Source organism: Callithrix jacchus, chromosome 16 (genome assembly GCF_049354715.1).
Source record: "Callithrix jacchus isolate 240 chromosome 16, calJac240_pri, whole genome shotgun sequence".
NCBI classification, from domain to species: domain Eukaryota; kingdom Metazoa; phylum Chordata; class Mammalia; order Primates; family Cebidae; genus Callithrix; species Callithrix jacchus.
The window spans coordinates 58,642,738-58,664,991 of NC_133517.1; the positions used below are offsets into that span (position 1 = coordinate 58,642,738).

A 22,254-nucleotide genomic window follows, 5' to 3' on the forward strand; every position below is an offset into this window, starting at 1 on the left:
ATTTTCCTTCTTGAATATGTCATTTTCATGTTTGCTAAGATAACTGAAGGGGGGGTGTTTCCATTTCTGGGGAAGGTAGAAATTGAGAACAATACTGGGATATGGATGGTGCAGGGAGCTTGACCTCTCTAGAAATCTGTTTTATTATATACACTCAGATGAAGCAGAGGCTGCAGTTCTGTCCTTTAACTTGATTCCTGTCTGCTATCGACCGAATATGTCCCTCTGACATTCACATATTGAAATCTAATTCCTAATGTGATGGCATGTGGAGGCGGGGCCTTTTGGAGGTGCACAGGTCATGAGTGCAGACCCCTAATGGATGGGATTAGTTATAATAATAAAAGAAGCCTGAGAGATCCCTCACCTCGTCTCCCACATGAGGACAGCATGAGAAGATAGCCCTCTGTGAATCAGAAAGCAAGCACTCGCCAGACACAGAATCTGTGGGTGCCTTGATCTTGTGCTTCCCAGCCTCCAGAACTGTGAGAAATAAATTTCTGTTGTTTATAAGCCATCCAGTCCATGGCAATTTGTTGCAGCAGCCCAAACAAACAAAGACATCGTCTCTAGTTCAGATGTTTGTTTTTTCCAGAATGAAGGAGAATTTTCTTATTCAAAGTCAGCTTGCGCGTCTGTTGAGGCTATGAATTTGAATTAAAGGGAAATCATTCATCAGTTTCTTCACTGAGTCTTTATGAAACGTATGTTCTACGGGCAGTTAGCTAGGCAATGGGAACAAAGCTTGTCTTCAGGGACCTCAAGATGGCCTTCACTCTTAGGGACCCATTTCACTAAGTTAGTTAGTTATTTGTGTAAGGTCTGGCACAGTGCAGGGAGGGTAGTAAGGTATATGGTAACTGTCTCCCATCCCTTTAACTAGGCCTGGATTCATATCTTCTCCCTGTTACACATTGGCTATGTAACCTTGAACAATTAATGATTTAGCATCATGAGTTTCATTTCCTCATCTATAAAACAGATAGATAATGGAATAAGGCTGCTTTATAGGGATTGGCTAGGTTATGGAATGAGGTTACCTATGTTACTCACCTGGGGCACTGAGGGGCCTGACTGAGTACTTGTTGAATGGAATTAATTCATTGATTAATTAATTTGACAGAATCTTGCTCTGTCACGCAGGCTGGAGTGCAGTGGCACAATCTCAGCTCACTGCAACTTCTGCCTCCTAAGTTCAAGTGATTCTCCTGTCTCAGTCTCCTGAGTAGCTGGGATTACAGGTACCCACCACCACACCCAGCTAATTTTTCTATTTTTAGTAGAGGCAGGGTTTCGCCATGTTAGCCAGGTTGGTCTCAAACTCCTGACCTCAGGTGATCTGCCTGCCTCAGCCTCCCAAAATGTGGGATTGCAGGCATGAGTCACTGTACCCAGCTTTGAATGGAATTTTAAACTTCCTCATGTACTTTGCTCTATATCCTGTGCTTCTTTTTAAGGGTTAAGTCTGCCCATGTGTTATGTTTTTCTTTTATTCATTTGCTTTCTCATTCCTTAGTTTCCCCATTTTGCCCTCTTGTGGATAAGTGGAACAATTTTTACAATTCCATTTTTATTTATTTATAATGTTTTTGAATAAATATCTTTGTTGAGTATTTTTTAGTGTTTGCTTCCAGGTACTGCAATGTACATAGATAACATGAGTTGGCCAGGCATGGTGGCTCACTCTTATAATCCCAGCACTTTGGGAGGGTGAGGCAGGCGGATCAGGAGATCAGGAGATTGAGACCATCCTGGCCAACATGGTGAAGCCCCGTTTTTACTAAAATACAAAAAAGTTAACCTGGCATGGTGGCACATGCCTGTAGTCCCAGCTACTCAGGAGGCTGAGGCAGGAAAATTGCTTGAACCCAGGAGGCAAAGGATGTAGTGAGCTGAGATTGCACCACTGCACTCCAGCCTGGGAGACAGAGCCTGGCAGAGGTTGCAGTGAGCTGAGATTACACCACTGCACTCCAGCCTGGCAACAAAGCAAGACTCCATCTCAGGAAGGATGGAAGGAAGGAAGAGACGGAGGGAGGAAGGGAAAAAAAAATCAACTAGTATGGACATTTTACCACTTTGAGTTTAGCATAGAAACCTTACTTTCATTTAGGTCCCTTTAACCTTTCCCCCTTTAAAATACAAATAACATCTTTAGAATTTCCTTATACACATTGAACACCATACCAAATAATGCTACAACTTTTGCTTAATCATCAAATAATTTTCTAAAAATTCGTGAAAAGTAGAGTCTATTATATATATGCTTCCTAAATTCCCCAGCTCTTTCTCTCATTTCCTTTTCTGTTTAGGTAGCTCCCTTTAGCAATTCTTCAAAGGTAAGCCTGTGAATGGCAAATTCTCTTTAGTTTTCCTTCCTCTGAGATTGTCTTTTCTTCCCCTTTATCCCTGAAGGATGTTTTTGCTGGATATAAGGTTGTGGTTGACAGTTTTCTTTCAGCACTTGAAGAATGTTGTACCATTTCTCCCTGATTTATTGGTTTCAAGTAAGAAATCCACTCTCATTTGTGTTTCCACTATAGACAATGTGTCACTTCTCTCTAGATCCTTTCAGTATTTTTTGTTTGTCTTTATTGGTTTTCAGAAGTTTGATTATGATGTGTTTGGGCATAGATTTCTTTGGGTTTATTCTGTCTGCAGATATAGCTTCTAGGATCTCAGCAAATTTGAGAATTTACCGTCCATTATTTCTTTGAAGTTTCTGAGCTCCATACTCTTTCTTCTCTCCCTGGACTGCTATGATATGAAAGTTATGTACATTATTTTGTTTATAGATTCCTGAGGCTCTGCTCATTTTTTTTTCTGGTCTGTTTTCTTGATGTTGTTCAGATTGGGTAAATTCTATTGGTCTGTTGTTTTATGCTGATTTTTTAATCTGTTGTCTCATTTCCAGTCTAGTTTTGGGTCAGCTGTGTGTTTTCTAAATGTTGTTATTGTAATTTTTAGCTCTTAAGTTACTCTTTGTTTCTGTTTTATATCTTCGATTTTTTGCTAAGAGTTTCTATTTTTTTCATTTGTTTCAGGAGTGTTTGTTATGGTTCATTGGAGCATTTCTATGACTTCTGCTTCAAAAATATTTGTTAGAAAATTTGGGTTACTTCAGCATTGGAATCACTTGATTGAATTTTCTCATTCAAGCTGTAATTGCCCTGGTTCTTGGTGTAATGAGTTACTTTCAGTTGTATCCTCGACAGTGGCCATTATTCTAAGAAACTCTGGATTCTATTTAATTTTATCATTTAGTAGACAGTCACCCTGGTTAGGTATAGTCAGATGGTCTAGGTGGGGAGAGATGTCCAGCTTCTGGCTGGGCCTTGCTGATACCACCCCAGAAATATACAGTTGTTTGTTTTTGTTTTTGTTTTTAAAGAGACAGGTTCTCGCTCTATTGCCCAGGCTGGAGTGCAGTGGTGTGACCATAGCTTACTGCAGCTTCAATTTCTTGGGTTCAAGCAATCCTTTCACCTCCACCTCCTGAGTAGCTGGGACTATAGGCATTGCCACTACACCCAGCTAACCAGGCTTTTTGTTTGTTTGTTTTAAGGTAAAAGTATACACACAATACTCTTTACCATAAAAGTCATAGGAAAATATTGGATCGGGGAAGAAAACTGAAGATATGGAGGTACTATAGCATGCTCACTTATATTACAAAGTATAATAATTGAAAGTGAAGCTGACACTAAGTTCGGAGATGGGACATACATGGCTTCTCTCCCTCCTCTAACTCTTGCCTAAACACTAATACCACTGAAAGCTCTGTCTTCTACTCCCTCCATACTTTTCCAGGAATATCTCCAGCTCCAGTTTCTCTTCTGAGCCCTAGACTCAAATGTCCTTCCGCCTTTGACCTCTCCATCTGTCTGTTTTACAAGTACCTCAAATTTACCTCGGTATTTCCAGCCTGCACTCTTCATCCCATCCCCTCACTGGCTGGTTCCACTGATGGTCAAACTGGAAGTCTGGGATTGCTTCCAGTTGTTCTTCTCCGTCAATCCCCTGCTCCCTGACAGTCACCAGCGTCATAGGATCTGCAGCTGGAACACTTTGTTCATGGCTGTGTTAGGGAAGGTTGCTGGGATTTCTGTTTGAATCGTTGCACTACACTCCTCACTGGTCTCTCTAATCCATCCTTGTCAACAGGGTTTCCTAAATCACATGGTATATGCCACTCACATGCATGTAAACATCCACCGGCTCCAGAGGCTATCCAAGCATGCCTGAACCTTTTCTCTGGGTCACTGCACAAGTCTCTAGGCTTGCTTGTTAATTTCTTTCCTCACACTCGAATGCCTTCCTCCCCATGAGTTCCCACCTTCTGCTCCAGCCTGAACTTTCATTGCTTTCTGCATCTTTTCCTCCTAACTACTGCGCTCCTTGTTCATTCTATGAGTAATGATAGATGGGATGCAGCCCTTGTCCTTTTGCCTACTCCCCACTCATCTTTCCAGACTCAGCTCAGGCATCACCTTCTCCAAGAAGCCCTCCCTGACCTCCCAGGCCCAGGTTAGATGCCTGTCCACTCAGCTTCCATGACACCATGTCCACTGACCATATGGAAATATGAGCATTTACTTGCTTGTCTGTTTCCACCATTAGGCTGCAAACTCCTTGGACAAAGTGTAATGTAAAATGCTTACCGTGCATTTAGGGCATGATTGAATTGGAGACAAAAACAATGAAATACACAGAATCCCTACGCAGTTAACATCAACCGAGTTCTCTGAATTGGCGGTGGGTGACCCCATCTCCCCTTGATAGCCAACTATTACAGTAATGGGATCCTTTTGCTTTATAAAAGTTATCACATCTATTGTCTCATGTAATCTCTTCCACAGGTCTCTGAAGTAGGGGATATTGTTCCCATTTTATAGTTGAGGAAACTAAGGATCGGGAAGTAATAAAAGTAGTGTGCCTTAAGCACCATCTATGTCCAGGTACATTTTAGGCTTTTTATATATAGTAACTCATTTAATTAAACCCAACAAACCTGTGAGATAAATATTTTAAACCCCACTTCATACATCAAAGAGTTGACGTCCAGAGTGGTTGAGTGAATTCCCCTAGCTTGCACAGCTAGTAAGCACCATAATTGGAATCTGAACACTGGGATTCTGATTGTTCTGATTGAGAAGCTTAATTATTACATTAGCTGCCCCAGGCATAGTCAGACACCTGTGACAGTGTCTGGTCTGGCATGTAGAAGGTATTCAGTCTGTATTTGTTGACTGAAGAGGACTTGCTCCAAGCCCCACAGAGTTGAGTTTTAAATCCAGGATGCAGGTAAGTTTGCTTCAGTTCCCAGGCAGCCCTCTTAAGACAGAAGCCACCTGGTTCTATCTTCCCCTCTTCGACCAGCACATGCAGTTTGCACCACAGACGGCTCAGCTAGACTGTGCCAGTGGCTCTGAGTTGGGTCTGTGATGGAAGGACACAGCTCAGTGGTCTGGACACAGACATACTATGCTCTTATGTCCCAACCAGATTCCTGCCCAGAACATTGCCCATCACCCCAGCAACACATCAACAGTGCCTCATTCCCCCAGCCACTACCCTCAATGGGCAGAGGCCAGACCCCCTGACTCAGACAGAGCTCGAACTCTGCCCAGGCTGCCCTAGCAATGTGCCGGATCTCATTTTCTCTCTCTAAATTGCTTTCTGCTCAGTGTTCTTCCTCCCCCCTCCTCTGGGTTCCTGAATGGGAATGCTGGTTACTATGGCAATGGGCTGGCTTGTGGAAGGAACTCAGCTCAGTAAATTAATTGCTGGACTTTTGGGAGACTAATGGCAGAGCTCTGCCTCCCAGGGACAGGGGTGTGGCCTACATCCTGCCAGCTTGGCAGCTAACCTCTGAAAACAGCTCAGGGCTGGGTGAGAGAGAGAAGATGGAATAATGGTACCCCATACTTGCTGGGGCTGCAATCTGAGATGGGCTGGGGAGCGTGGAGGAGATGAAGTTACGGAAACCTCACATTTGGTGAACACCTACTCTGCCAGGATCTGTGCTGCAGGATTTGCAGAAATTTTCTGTAACCCTTACTATACCCCCTGACAGAGTAGAGATCATCCCTTTCTAATGGTTGAGGGAACTGAGCATAAGAAATGCTCATTCATGTCATCAAGGGGCAAAGCTAGGATTCCCTACCAGGCCTTTCTCACTCAGTGAACGTTTTGTTATGAACACTGAATCTATTTCTGGGTAGAAAGCCATTCTCTTCTCAACAGTCTCTTCCATAAGATAGAAGCAGAGGGAATACTTCCTAATGCATTCTGGGAGACCAGCATGGCCCTAATACCAAAACCAGATAAGGGCATTACAAGAAACTACACACCAGTAACTCTCATGAACACAGATGTAAAGATCTGCCACACCATATTAGCAAATAAATCAAGCAACATACAAAAACAATTATATACCATAAGCAAGTGGGATATGTCCCAGGTATGCAAGGTTGATTCAACATCTGAAAATCAATTAATGTTATTCCTCACATCAACTGGACAAAGAAAGCCATGCACTTCCTTCTCAGGGGTTAACTGAAAGATTCCTCTGCAGCAAGTTTTCTCCTTTCTCTTTCGATGCTCTTGTCCACTCCTCACTCATGAACTGGGTGATGCATAGTTTGGTGTTTGACTGTCCCTTTGCTTTTTCTCTCATTGTTCTGGTGCTTATGAAATAAGTGTTGCTCCAGCCAGACTGCAAACATCCTGAGAGAAGTAATGTTGCTAAGTGACTGAGTATGGACTTGTGGTTAGACTGCCTGGGATTGAATCCTTCCCATGACTCCTAGAGGGAGTCATGGGAAGATTACTTAAGCCCTATGTTCTTCAGTTTCTTACTCTGTACAATGGAGCTAATTATACCTACTCTTCAGATTAAATGAATTATTATTTATGAAGCCCTTAAAGTGAGTGAGCTCACTGCACTTAGTGAGCATGTAATGTACATTAGAGGTTTAGTGCGGGAAAGAGCATAGGCTTTGGCACCCTTTAGATCCAATGCCAAGAGCAGCTGTTATTACTAGGGGTGTGTGATTAGGGAAGTTGTCCTTCCTGATCTCCAGGTTCATCACTGGTCAAGGGGGTGATTAGTAGTAATCTGCAATTCTGCTGTTACTACTCTATTTCTAGAACATTTTCATCACCTGAGAGACAGAAACTCTGCCAACCATTAAGCAATAGCATGAGATAGGTTTCTTCTTATTTAGGTCTTTAACTTTTTTCACTAGAGTTTTGTAGTTTTCAGTGTACAAGTCATTGCTGATTATATTTATTCCTAGGCATTTTATCCTTTTTGATGCTATCATATATGAAATCATTTTCCCAGTTTTCTTTTTGCACTGTTTGTTGCTCATATAAGAAATACAACCAACTTTTGAGTGCTGGTTTTGCATATTATACTTTATTGCATTTGTTTATTGGTTCTACCAGTTTTTGGGGGGATTATTTGGGTTTTTCCACATATACGATCATGCCATTTGTAGCTGGACATGATAAAATGTGCCTGTAGTCACAGCTACTTGGGAACTGAGACAGAAGGATTGCTTAAGCCTAGGAGTTCGAGGCTGCAGTGGGCTATTATTGTGCCACTGAATTCTAGGCTGTGCAACAGAGTGAAACCCCATCCCTAAAAAAAAAATAAAATAAAATAAAAACAAAAAGCCATCTGCAAATAGAGATGATTTTACCTCTTCTTTTCCAAGTTGGATGCCTTTTATTTCTTTTTCTTGCCCAATTGCTCTGGCTAGAACTTCCAGTAGCATGCTGAGTAGATATGGCAAAGAAGCATCCTTGTTTTTTTCCTGGAAAAGCTTTCAGTCTTTCACCATTGAGTATGATGTTAGCTGTGAGTTTTTCATAGATGTTAGAGTTTTTCATAGGCCTTTATTATGTCGAGGAAGTGTTTTCTATAGTCTTAGTTTATTTTTTATCATGAAACGGTGCTGCAATTTGTCAGATGCTTTTTCCGCATCAATTGGAGTCACTATGTATTTTTTTTCTGCCCTTCATTCTGCTTATGTGGTATGTTACATCGACTGATTTTTGTATGTTGAGCCACTCCTGTATTCCTGAGATAAATGTCACTTGGCCATGGTGTCTGTTACTTTTAATATGCTACCCGAATTTGACTTGCCATTCTTTTGCTAAATATTTTTGCATCTATGTTTGTAAGATATATGACAAATATTCCTCTAAAAAATTGGAGAGTGCAACATTGATAAAGCCCTCTTTCTGAATGAGGAAAATTATCAAATTTCTTGAGCCCTGGAAAATACTGAATAATGATGGATGCTCCGTTTTATCCCCCACCTCACTGGTCACCATCTTTCTTATTTCACAAGACAACAGTGGCTCAGTATTTTCAGCTAATATTTGGGTTTGTTGCATCCGTTGAGTTCAGGGAGAGATTGTGGGTTTAGTGCCCAGAAGAGGCCTAGGTTTCAGCCCTAGTCCCTTCTTTCGCCAACTGAGTGACCTGGGGAGAGATATATACCTTCTCTCCACCTCAGTGCCCTCCTTCACCCAGTGAAAATGATGATGCCTGCCTTGAAGAGTCTCATGAGCTCATGCAATAATCAGATATTGCCTGGCACTTGGCAGATTATAAGTGATAATCAGTTCCTTTCATAGTTCCTTGACAATGTCTGTTTTCTTCTAATGAATGACTCTTAGCTATCCCAATGTAATATGATACTATAACAGCATCAGATTCTGGCCGTATATCATTCATTCATCAAGCTAATGCTCATTTAAGTGACCACTATATGCTAGGAGCTGTTCTAGGTGCTGGGCAAGAGAATGGACAAGTTAGAGTCCTTGTCTCCATATAGTTCTGAAACATGAGAGGGCTGGGCAATCAGCTCTGACTTGCTAAGATTCTGTGCCTCTCCCCTGTACCATCTGACTCCTGGCCTTGGAACTCTGACTGCTCTTATGTGTTCCATTTTTGGACAGTGCCTTTCTTCCTGCTCCTGTAGCTACCTCCTGCTATGCTCTGAGTATTGTCATTCAGACTGTTATATCCTGTGCTCTCACAAATAGCCTTTAGTGCCCTCGTAAGATGAGGGCACTTTGCCCTGAAGGTGGTAGGGACCAGATGGTACCTCTCCTGAGAGCAACCCCCATACCTGTTGTACATGGGGAAGTTCCCTAAATATCATACTGTGGCCCCCTCTGGGGCCTGGCAGATGCCATCCCTTCACTTGAAATTGTCACCTACCTTTGGTCTGGCTGAGTCCTGATAAGCCTTCCAAATTCGCCTTGGAAGGAAGCTGGGAAACCCGAACTTCCCCTGAAATAGTCAGGTGATGGACATCCCTGCCTCCCTGCCCTCCCCTACAACCCCCTGGGGCTTCCTTCTACCAGCACTCACTTGATACTTCCTTCCCCTGGGGTGTGTCTTACTTGCATCATAGGGTCATTTAGTGCCTGTGCAGGGTAGGCTTAGTGTCATTTATCTACCTGTCCTCAGCATCTGGCATAGGAGGGCAACTGGTGAATATTTGCTAAATGAAGAAATCAATAGTGAAATGTATATTGTTTTCTCTGTCCAGGACTTTGGCTTTAATAATGAAAAATGCCTTTGGAAATGTCAGCCACATGAAAATGAAATGTATGAAAGGGGAAATACACTTAGCTAGTAAGCCTCATGGAACAAAGAAATGCATAGGAAACAAGCAACAATGCCTCTTCTATTGAGTTACCAAAGATTAAAGAAGTGATAATACTCAGTGCTACCAAGTAGGTGGTGAGAGGGGTGCCCCACACACTCACACTCTGCTGGTGGTGGTGACCACTGTTGCTACCTTCTTGGAAAGCAATTTGGCAGTTTCAGTCAGGATAGTTGTAAAAGTCATATGACCCCCTAAGTGTTTTCCTCCCTCCCTCCCTCCCTCCCTCCCTCCCTCCCTCCCTCCCTCTCTCCCTCCCTCGCTTCCTTCCTTCTTCTTTCTTTTTCTTTCTCTTCTTCCTTCTTCTTCCTTCCTCCTCTTCCTTTTTCTTCCTTCTTCTTCTTCTTTTTTTTTTGAGATGGTGTTTTGCTCGTGTTGCCCAGATTGGAGTGCAATGGTGCAATTTCAGCTCAACGCCACCTCTGCCTCCTGGTTTCAAGGGATTCTCCTGCCTCAGCCTCCCGAGTAGCTGGGATTACAGGCAGGCACCACCACATCCAGCTAATTTTGCATTTTTGGTAGAGACAGAATTTCTCCATGTTGGTGAAGCTGGTCTTGAACTCCCAACCTCAGGTGATCCACCCACCTCGGCCTCCCAAAGTGCTGGGATTACAGGTGTGAGCTACTGCACCTGCCCCCCGCCAAGCATTTTTATAATTTTAGTATAAATTTGTATAATCTACACTAAGAAAATAATTAAAGATGGGTAAGACTTAGGTATAAAGATGTCCTCTGTAGCATACTAAATAAATAAAATGGTCTACTAAATGTCCCAAATTGCAATTAAAACCATGGTGCTTGTGCTACAGGTATAGTTTTAGGTAGCCAATAGTGGTGACATTTTAAAGGAATTTTTAATAGGTCAGACATTCCTCAAGATACAATGTTAAGAGAGACTGGCCAGGCACGGTGGCTCAGGCCTGTAATCCCAGCACTCTGGGAGGCCGAGGCAGGTGGATTATGAGATTAGGACTTCAAGACCAGCCTGGCCAACATGGCAAAAAGTGGTCTCTACTAAAAATACAAAAATTATCTGAATGTGGTGGCAGGCACCTATAATCCCAGCTACTTGAGAGGCTGAGGCAGAGAATTTCTTGAACCTGGGAGGCGGAGGTTGCAGTGAGCGGAGATGGCGCCACTGCACTCCAGCTTGGGTGACAGAGCAAGACTCCATCTCAGAAAAGAGAGAGAGAGAGAAAGAGACCAGAGCCTGTGAAGGGTAGTGAGGGGCTGGGGGTAGGGGAGAGGTGGGGATGGTTAACAGGTACAAAAAATAGAATAAATAAGACCTACTATTTGTTAGCATAATAGGGTGACTATAGTCAATAATAACTTAATTGCACATTTTAAAATAAAGAGTATAATTGGATTGCTTGTAACTCAAAGTATAAACGCTTGAGGGGATGGATACCCCATTCTTCATGACGTGGCTATTTCACAATGCATGCATCTATCGAAACATCTCATGTACCCCATAAATATATATACCCACTATGTACCCATAACAATTTAAAAAATAAAAACATTATAATAAAAAGGGAAAGAAAACATCCCCAGCAGGGAAAGGGGATGGAGAACAGCCTGCGAACTGAGTTCAAATCCCAACACAACCACTCACAGCTGAGACTTTCATTCCCCGATGCTGTGCTTTCTTCATGAGGTTCTTAGCTCATAGCATGAATGTGAGGATCCAATCAGATAATATGCAAATAAAAACTGCTTAGCCCAGTTCTTGAAACAGGCTTTTATTACTCTTTTCTATTAGTGATAGATCTTAAGTAATATTTGACTGTTCACAAAATCAAACAAGGAGATCAAGTTTGGGCGTTACTGAGTCCTAGGCAGAATGGAGACAGGAATGGTACTTGGATGTGCCTATGCCCAGAAACTGCCAAGAGTCCCGATTCCCTGAGTTCAGTATTTCCCTGTGGTAGCCAAGCCGTCAGCCTCCCCTTCTTTCTTTCCTTTTTCCCCACTCCCTTCCTCCTCCCTCTCTTCTCTTCCTTTGTCTCTTCCTTCCCTCAAAATCTGAGCATTAACTGAGCTCCTATTCTGTGCTGGGCTTTGTGCTAGTCACCAGTACCACAGAAACCAATAGGGCACAGTCACTGCTTTCAAAGACCCTCCTCACTAGGCCACAGGAGAGACAGACCCTGGGCAGATGGTCGCAGCCTGGCATGACACAGGCTGTGCCTGGGACTCCTGCCAGATCCCACGGGAACAAATACATGTTTAACCCTCAAGTGAGAAATATGACCAGATTCATCCATCCATTCATTCATCAGGGAGGTGGCAAAAGATCAGAGGGAAGAAGGTGATGTGGGGAACAATTTATCTGGATGCAGGCATCCAGATATCAGCCCCCAAGCTTGCAGAGGGTGCCAGGAGGTGTGGGAAAAGAGATGGGAGTCTGCGGGCAAAATTTGGAGGATAGATGCAACCTGAATGGGTTGTTGGAAAATAAAGGTTCCATACAGAATTCGTAAGGCATTTGATATAAAGCCCAGTACTGGGTCATAAATCCATTTGACAAAATGCATCTAAAAATGCTGTGTTAGAAGCTGTATCATATCAATGCTGTGATGTTGGCATTTGGTGAATACAGTAGGTAGGAGGGATTTCCGGGCTTGAGGACCTGGCTTGTTGGGAGGCAGGGCCGTATCTCTAGGCTTAACCCTCCAGGGCCTAAGGGGTTGCAGATGCAGCAAAGACACCTAGACTTGATATAGAATGGGGGTCTGGCTTTCCTTGGAGTAATGTGTCTGCTGGTTGTGGGGTGTCCCATGCCTGCTCCACCACCTCCAGGAGTGTGACCTGGGGCAAGTTATGTGACTTGGCTGAGATCACATATAACATGAGGAATGGGAATGACCACAGCCCCTCCACAGGGTGCTGGAAGATCTGATTGACCATCTAGAGGTCAAGTGGAGGGAGGGCATTCCAGGATGGAGAAGCAGCCTGTATAGAGTGCAGGGTGCGAGCATGTTTGTGTCCTTGAAGCCACAAATAATTCCTAGGACTGGAGGGTGACCCTGCAGTAGACACTGGGCAGGCAGGGCTCCTGCAGCAGATGAGGATCGGTGGCTCATCATGTCCATTCAACTTGCTTCTATGTGCGTGCGTGTGTGCGTGTGTGCGTGTGTGTGCGCGTGTGTGCATGCTTACGTGCGCATGCGTGTATGTTAGGGGGATGATCCCAGAAGCTGGTTTGCTTGTGCTTGTCATCAGGCACAGCCCTGTTGCTATTTAATCCAGGCTTTTGGAGGTTCTCTTCTGATTCACCAGAACATTTTAACATTTTAGATTGTCATTGATGAAGAGTGGAAATGTCAACGTAATTCGAAGAAATATTAGAAACAGAAACACATACACCGACATCCACATGCTTGCTACCCTGCCACATGGTTTTTACATTTGCATTCCCCTTCTAGCCCTGGTCCAGAGTGCCAGTGGTGGCATGTGACTCCGAGCTGCAGTGGACATGCCAGTTTACAGGATGTCATTTCATGGTTCTCTGCAGTCTTCCCTCTGGTCATTGTAAACACATGCATCAGATTGGTACTTTACAAAGGGCAAATGAGTTTGCTCACGACGTACTCCTTTGCTACCATCTTAATATTTTTCTGTTTATTAGAATCTTTTAAAAAGCAGTCATTCATTATTTGCAGCAGAATAACCCTTATGAGGATTGCTTGTCCAACTGCCTTTCCGATAACTTCCCTCCCATGGCAAACATTGAGGTTCAGGAATCCCTTGGAGAATTCTCCATTAGTTCTTTCCTTCATAGGTATTCACTGACCATGTGTAAATGCCCTAATCTTCCATGCCCAGTGAAGTTGGCCTGGCCTCAGCCTCCAGGGATCAGGCAGTCCACAGGGGCGACAATGAGGCAAATGGAGAATTAGAGTCACATCCCCCTGCTGAGGAGCTCAGGGTTCACTTGCAGGAGCTGAGCAGTGACCCCTTAACCCATGGGGAAGTGAGAGGACTGGGAAAAATTTTTCAAAAGGGGAGCATCTGTGCTGAGCACTGCCAGAGGCTCCCAGAGTGGGCGAGGGGATTTTAGGCAGAGAGAGCCCTTCTACCTAGAACCTGGAACCTGTGGGAAATGACTAGAAAGTTCGTGGCTACCAAGTACAGCATGGTGAAGGAGTGAGGCGAGGTGAGAGGCCAGGCTGGACAGAGGTAGGTGGGTCATGGCAGGCCCCTGTGGCATATTAGATGAAGACGGTGATACTGAATGATTTTAGGTGATGTATTAGTCCGTTTTCACACTGCTAGAAAGAACTGCCCAAGACTGGGTAATTGATCAAGGAAAGAGGTTTCATTGACAGTTCTGCATGGCTGGGGAGGCCTCAGGAAACTTACAGTTATGGTGGAAGGGGAAGCCCGTATTTCTTACTTGGTAGCAGGAGAGCAAATGTGTGAGACAGCAGGAAAAACTAGCATTTATAAAACCATCAGACCTCCTGAGAACTCAGTAACTGGCACAAGAACAGCAAGGGGGACACCGCCCCCATGATCCAGTCACCTACCACCGGGACCCTCCCTCGACAAGTGGGGGTTTCAGGGAGGGAGATTCAAGTGGCGATACAGAACCAAGCCGTACCAGGCGGGATGTGGTGTGGAGTCCTCAGGCATGAGGCCCTCTCCTGCTCCCTTCTGCAAGCCCATCTACTAATTGGATGGTTGGGGCGATCCAGGCATAAATCAATGAAGGGGAGGTCACGCATAGGCTGTCTGGAGTTGAATCTGGGAGGGAAGATGGGTTGGGAGGCTGGGTGTGGGGGTGTCTTCCCGAGCGGGGCCCAGAGGTTGCTACTCATAGACTCTCAGTTTGAGAGCCTTCTCTAAGGGTGTCTTTCTCCACACAGGCCATGCTGCAGTAGACCCTAACAGCATCTCTTCCTGGCCAAGAAAAGCCTGTCCCCAAGAACGGGAGAGCCATGGCCGGCCTCCGAGGGAATGCTGTGGCTGGGCTCCTCTGGATGATGCTGCTGTGGAGCGGGGGCAGTGGCTGCCAGGCCCAGCGGGCAGGTGGGGCCACCGTGGACTGTGTGCTGTGCTGGGGACAGAGCAGTCAGCATGTGTCCATGAGTGTGGGATGTGGTGTGTGCATGCACGTGAGCTCGCGACTGACTGTGAGAGAGAGTCAGAAATCCAAGTGTGAGTCAGCGGCCCTCCAACCTAGGGACAAAAAAATCACCAGCTGCCCAGCAAGGGCCTGGGTATGTATGAGCGTGTGTGTTTGAGGAAGTGTGAGTGTGAGGGAGTATGTGTGTGTGTGTGAGTGTGAAGCAGGGTATATGGGGATGTGAGGGAGTGTGTGTGAATTTAAGGGAGTGTGAAGGAGTATGTGGGAGTGTTAGTGTGGGTGAGTGTGAGGGAGTGTAAGAGTGTGAGGGAGTGTATGAGTTTGAGGGAGTGTGTGAGTGAGCGTGAGGGAGTATGTGTGAGTGTGTGTGTGAGTGAGTATATGGGGGAGTGTGAGGGAGTGCACAAAGTAGTGTGAGGAGTGTGTGGATACGTGTGGCAATGGCAGCATGCATGAGAGTGTGAATGTGAGGAATGGGTGTGTGTCCATGTGAGGGAAGGAGAGAGCATGACAGAGGAAATGAGTTGCTTTAACAGGCCTTGGTCATCACATCCTGGGTTGTTAGCCTGACTCTACCAAGTGTGTGGAGAACTGGAGCTTGGGGAGGAGGCAGGGGTGAGGACCTGGCTGTGTTGTCCTGTGAAGGCTTTGGGACACATTCTGGGAGAAATGGACACACTGGAATCCACTTAGCAAAGGCATCCAGGACAGTGAGGAAAGCATGTTTATGTAGTAGACCCAGTAATTGAGAAAGCTGACTGGAGGTGAGAAGGCCTGGGGCAGGAGGGTGGAGACATGGCCACGTGTCTTTGCTAACCTGTCTGAGGGTCCTGGCCACAGGGGAAGGCACTGGTCAGTGCTGAGATGAGAAGGAAGGTCCAGCACGGAGCCTGCACACTGGGGTCCTCGATACGCAGATAGGTGGGATGCTCATGTACTGCCCACGGGGTGTCAAGGAGACCACCTGTCACTAGATCCAGGAAGCAAACCGCTGTGCCCATCTTACCGTAAGTGATATGCTAAGGCTTTTTTTCCTGGACTTAAAAAGGAAAGGTTGACATTATTTCTTTATTGAATTTACAGAGTTCTCTCGTGTATTTTTTTTTTTTTTTTTTTGCCTGAGCATCTCAAACCCTGGCTAGCTGGAAAGATGGTAATAACCGAAAACATTCTGTTTTTTTTTGTTGTTTGTTTTCTTGTTTTTTGAGACAGAGTCTTGCTCTATCGTCAGGTTGGAGTACAGTGGCATGATCTCGGCTCACTGCAACTTCCACCTCCCAGGTTTAAGCATTTCCCTCACCTCAGCCTCCTGAGTAGCTGGGACTACAGGCGCCTGCCACCATGCCTGGCTAATTTTTGTATTTTTAGTAAAGATGGAGTTTCACCATATTGGCCAGGCTGGTCTTGAACTCCTGACCTTGTGATCCACCTGCTTCAGCCTCCTGAAGTGCTGGGATTACAGGTATGAGCCACCTCGCTCAGCTGAAAACATCCTGTTTTACAGGCAGGTGACATGAGATTTCTGCACCCATCTAGCCAGCCCTAAATGCACAGCCGATGCAGAGGATTTTCAAATTTAAAGCCAAAAGGGCCCTAGTGTCACCTCCTCCATGCCCTCACTTCAGAGTGGAAAACAGTGGGCCCAAGAGAAGCGCTCACCTGCCAGGAGTGGCACAGCCCCTGCCTTAGCAGAGTCAAGGCCAGAAGCCTGGGTACCCCCCCCACCCCAATTCAGATCTCCTCTCTCCACATCTCACTCTAACCCTCACAGGCACACAATCCTACCTGTTCCCTGGCCTCTGGGAGAAAATGTGCCCTGAGCTCAACAGGTCCCTGGGGGCGGCCTCCTGTACAGATGAAACTTCTCTAGCTTTAAAACGAATTTGCTCTAGGATTACAGCCTGCAGGCCGGGTTCTGCCTGGTCTTCAGCAGCAATTATCCTCAACAGCCTGGGATATTATTGTCCCAGGGACAAAAGAATGACCTGTGTGTCAAGAAGAAAAACTTCCCAGGAATTATCTCCAAGTCCGCACATCTGTTCGAACACACTCCAGAGTTCTAATCTTGTTACGGATCAGTCCTTCTCAGGCTGGGATGTAACTCAGTGCCTGACATGCAGTTGTCCCTTGCATTTTCAAATCTAGAGGAAAAGATGGGTGTGGAACATTCAAGGGTGGTGTTGGCTCAGCCACATGGGGAAGCATTTGTGGGTGTATATGTGTAAATACTTTTAGCTTTATTGGTTTTCTGTTTTGTTGAACCTTATTGCTTGCAGACATAAGAGCAGAAAACACAAAATATAAAATTCACTCATAGCTCTGGCTGCTAGAGGTAGGCAAGTATTTCCCTCTCAGGTCCGTCATGCATGCATACACAGTCGTGCACACACACACAAGGTTTTTCCAGAAATTCTGTATTATGCATATCATTTAATCAACAGCTTTTCACACCCAATGCTATATTGAAAAGTGTATCCATGTTGTAAATAAGGATTCTTTTGCAGACGTCACTGTCATGCTGCATCGTGATCCTGCCTTCCTGTCCATATATATGTATATTTTGTTGTTGTCGTTTTGTTTTGTTTTTTGTTTATTTGTTTGTTTTAATAGAGACAGGATTTCACCTTGTTGGCCAGGATGGTCTCGATCTCCTGATGTTGTGATCTACCTGCCTCGGCCTCTCAAAGTGCTGATGTTACAGATGTGAGCCACCATGCCCGGCCATGACTTTTCTTTAAGTAATTTCTTTAAGTCGTTCCACATAGGTGGTTGTGTAATTATCTCCAGGATTTTTTGGACCATGCTGCTGTGAATTTCTTTATACATTTTATCCCATTTATCTGATTGTTTTCTTGGGGTAAATCACTAAGCTTGGAATTGGTAGATAAAAATATACCTTCTTTAATGAGGCTTCAAAGCCCCTGAGAAAGGCTGTGACAAAGCCGTGGCCCTGTGCTGAGCAGGCGGGTACATTCTCCTCCAACTCTCATGTGGCCGGGCCACTGCCAGACCATTTTACCTTTTCCAATCTTATATTTCGACAGAGGGTTTTATTGTTTTGTTTTGTTCAGTTTTGTTTTTATAGCCAAATGTTTGTGCTGGTGTTCCCAGAAGCCTGGTCAGCTGCTTCTGTTGGGATGGCCAAACCCCACATGCTGGAAGAGTCAGACCAGGGCTTTTTTATTTTTGAGACAGGATCTCACTCTGTTGTCACTCAGGCTGGAGGGCTCAAAGGATTCTTGTGCCTCAGCCTCCTGAGTAGCTAGGATTACAGTCCTAAACCACCTTGCCCGACTAATTTTTGTATTTTTAGTAGAGATAGGGTTTTTCCATGTTGGCCAGGCTGGTCTCAAACTCCTGGCCTCACGTGATCTGCCTGCCTTGACTTTTCAAATTGCTAAGATTACAGGTGTGCCAACTGCGCCTGGCCTGAAGACCAGGGCTTCTTGATAGTTGCCTGTGTATTTGTGCAGCATTCTAGAGATTAGAAAACACTTCCCCTTGTATTATCTGATTGTAAAGGGCTGAGTAGTTAAATAGCTAACGGAAGAGCATTGGCTAAATCAATTATGTTCATCCGTGCAGAGGACTGTGTGTAGCCATGGAAACTGGCATGATCGAACTAGAAATGGATTCCTAGCTTATAACTAAATGCAGGGTGAACAGCATATATATCAGTGTGTCTGGTACAGTCCCATTCCTGTCAATAACTATATGAAATAAAAAATAATTAAGAATATATATATCATGCTTTAATAGTGGTTATCTCTGTGAAGATGGGAATGTGGGCGTTTAAACATCTAAACATCTTTTGATTGCATTTTCTGACTTCTCAGGAATGGGCATGCCTTATTTGTGGTAGGTTGAAAAAATAATAATAATTATAATAAAAAAATGGAATCACCTTTTAAACAAAATAAAAGTGAAGAGATTAAGGCATAGAGCTGTGCAATGGGTGTTGATGATTTTAATGTGATGCTATATATTGTCAGTTGACCTTGACCGCAGTCTGCGGGAAAACATCCTTATTGCAATGTGAAAGTTTAGAAACTGAGACTCAGACCTTTCAGGCAGCCCAGGGCCCCTGGGCTGTGAGAGACAGGGCAGGTGGGCATTTGAGCAGGTGTGTGTGTCCCCAGTGACCTTCATGCCCCAGGACAGTGTCCTTTCCACGCCCATTTGCCCTATGCCACGCCTTCTCTTCCCCCCTGCAGGTTGCAAAAGTGTCCACTACGATCTGGTCTTCCTCCTGGACACCTCCTCCAGCGTGGGTAAGGAGGACTTTGAGAAGGTCCGGCAGTGGGTGGCCAATCTGGTGGATACCTTCGAGGTGGGCCCAGACCGCACCCGTGTGGGGGTCGTGCGCTACAGCGACCAACCCACCACTGCCTTCGAGTTGGGCCTCTTCGGCTCGCGGGAGGAGGTCAAGGCAGCAGCCCGGCGCCTCGCCTACCATGGGGGCAACACCAACACGGGTGACGCGCTGCGCTACATCACGGCCCGCAGCTTTTCCCCGCACGCCGGTGGCCGCCCCGGGGACCGTGCCTACAAGCAGGTGGCCATCCTACTCACCGATGGCCGCAGTCAAGACCTGGTGCTGGATGCCGCGGCGGCCGCCCACCGCGCTGGCATACGCATATTCGCTGTGGGCGTGGGTGAGGCGCTCAAGGAGGAGCTGGAGGAGATCGCCTCGGAGCCCAAGTCCGCCCATGTCTTCCACGTGTCCGACTTCAACGCCATTGACAAGATCCGGGGCAAGCTGCGGCGCCGCCTATGCGAAAGTGAGTGTGCTCGGGCCCCACGTGCCCCCTGCCAAGGGTGACGCCACCTGCTGAGCCCACAGAAGGGGTCCCTGAGCAGATAGGGACCCTGTGGCCGGCTCCAGGAAGGTGGGGCAAGTAGCAGGTGCAGAGGGGGAGGGAACCCATATTCCTGGATTTGGCCACACAGGGAACCTAGTAGCACCGGCATCCTGTGGCTGTTTCTGTTGTCAGGAAGGATGCCTTCTCCCATCCAGAGGCAGAGTCGGGGGCAGAGTCAAGAAGGGGTTTTGGATGAAAGAGGGCTTCATTCTAACCACCCTGCCACCTGGGAGATACTTGGTGTCTCATCTTTACCTCTGATATGGGAACATCCTCTGTTTATTGCCGAGAGCTGTGAAAGTTAGAAACCCTGCACGCAAAGTTTTGCCTGAAGCATTGGGCATATAGCAGGGTCCCCCAAGGGGCTGTGATGAGGGATCATGCAAGAAAATCAGCACACAAGGCTCCATCAGCTGTCCCCACAGCCCAGAGTCATTTAGACATAGTCAGGAGTTGCTGATTTCAGAGGCCAAGTGCTGTTGACCCCATGACCCCTGAGATAACCCAAGGCCTCTAGCTCATTTGTCTGGAATCTGTTGGTTGTGGTTGGGGATGGGGGAAAGGGAGGAAGAGAGCTGGTGGCCCCCAGGGCTCTGACCTGGAAGCCTGACCTCCAGGATTTAGTGAGGGTCATTCTGAGGACAGCCCCCTCCCCAGGACAGGAAGGGTGAAGTGGGTGTCTCATGTTCCAGCCTATCTCCAGTTTCTGCCTCTGCCTATTGTATTGGGGTGACATTTGTCCTTGGGTCACAGTGGGTGCTGAGTAACTTTTTCCTTCAGGCCCAGCGTGGGCTGTGCTTTGAAGCTGGTCAAGCTGAGTGTGGATCCTCTGTCTTGCTGATTACTGCAGGGGACTGCACAACCCCTGGCTGGGAAGCCACATGTCACACCTTGGGCAGGAGCTGGGAAAGCCTTGGGGGGCTGGGGCAGCATGGAAGGTGCTGGTGATGGGAGCAGCTACCTGTGATTCAGCAGAGGAGCCAGGGGCCTAATCCCGGGGATGTGCCTGAGGGTTGCAGCTCAGAGAGAGAACAGCTAAACTATTTCTGAAACTGGGGTGGCTCCCGGGACTTTACCACAGCATGACTCTTTTCCCTGTGTTGGCTCTGTTAACCTCCACTTATTTATCCAATAGATACTTATCAGGGCTCTACTTTTTTTGTGCTGATTTCTGGGGCTACAGAACAAGATAAGACACAGCACCTGCTCTCAGGGTGCTCATAGTCTAGGAGGCAGGAAAGGCACACAGGTAAACTTTCATAAAAGCACAGGGAGAGTCTCATGTGCCAGGTCCGTGTGTGGTTGTGGTATGTGTAAGGATACTGAGAATGAGAGAGGGCTTTCTGGAGGAGGTTGTTTAAAGGATGGGCATGAACTGCATGGGATGGAGAAGGATGAGATGGAGTGGGATGAAAAGATGCCATGAGATGGTCAATGAACCATGATGAACCCATGCTGCTTGGGGAAAGGAGGAGATTAGGGACTGCGGGGTGTTGACAGATTGTCAGGGTCCCCATGAAGGAGGGCCTTGTGTGCTCAGTTGAGGATACGCTGGAGGGTTTATGAAGGGGTATGACATTGTCAGATCTCTGTGATGAATGGAATGTGACTGAACAGCAGGACAAAGGGAGGTCCTTCAGAAGACTGCTAGAGAAATTGAGAGAACTGTGTTTTGGGAGTGTTCCAGCACTGGTGACGTGACCTGTTTTTCAGAGGTGGAAATCAATGCCCAGAAGCCTAAGTGGCGGTAATCTACCCTAGAGCATGAAAGGCACTGGCCGTGGACTTTCCATAAGTGACTTCACCGACCCATATCACAACCTCATGGGATAAAGATTCTCTTTTTTTTATAGAAAAGAGCACACAGGATGCTGAGATCATGGAAGACACAGCTTCAATGCATGTTGGTCCCTCAGTTGTCAGCCTGAGAGGGGGTGGGGTCAGGCGGGGAAAGAGGAGTGACAGGAGACTGGCCAGGCAGGGCTGGAGCTGTGGGACTGAACCAGGTGTGCACTGAGCAGAAATCTGTGCAGATCAGATCTGGGCACAGGGTCACAGCCCCAGCCTAGAAGTAGACATTCAACATGGTCGCTCAGGAACAATGAATTCTATGTCATTCCAGAGGCCAGAACCCCTTGATACAGGGTGCTGGGAAACAAGGTTACGTCCAGATCCTTCCCATTTTTTTTTGACTTTGTTTTTGCCATCCTGTCAGTCTTGGTTCAGAGTGGTTCTGGATCTCAGCAGGACCGACTCTAGATTTTGAAGGTCCTTCATGCCCAGGGATGGCTCAGAATGGCAGAGACAACCCAGAGAGGTCAAGTCCCCAGGGTGTGCCTCACAGTTAATAGAAACCAGAGCTGGGAACAGAACCCAGGCCTTCAGCCTCCGGGTCTCCCCCACCCTGTGCCACCATGGGCTTCGCCATCACTGACCTCGGTAAAGCAAATTTACTAATATTATCACTTTCAATTGAAAAGTCAGAGGTCAGGCAACTTCAAGCGATGAAACCTTGGACCCATTCCATGCTCCATTTGTAGGTTCCTCTGTCTTTGTGTTAACTTTGTTCTTGGAAGACTTTTGTGTCAGAATTATACCAGTGAGT

At 46.1% G+C, this 22,254-nt stretch overlaps 1 protein-coding gene across 1 annotated transcript in view; it reads left to right on the forward strand.

Moving 5' to 3' along the window:
- Nucleotides 1-22,254, forward strand: part of COL22A1 (collagen type XXII alpha 1 chain) — a 332,005-nt gene that overhangs the window by 16,298 nt on the left and 293,453 nt on the right. Inside the window, exons 2-3 of the mRNA XM_008983195.5 lie at nucleotides 14,567-14,729; nucleotides 19,002-19,568. Coding sequence (XP_008981443.1) covers nucleotides 14,639-14,729; nucleotides 19,002-19,568 — 658 coding nt within the window. The 5' untranslated portion in view covers nucleotides 14,567-14,638. The remainder of the gene's footprint in view (nucleotides 1-14,566; nucleotides 14,730-19,001; nucleotides 19,569-22,254) is intronic.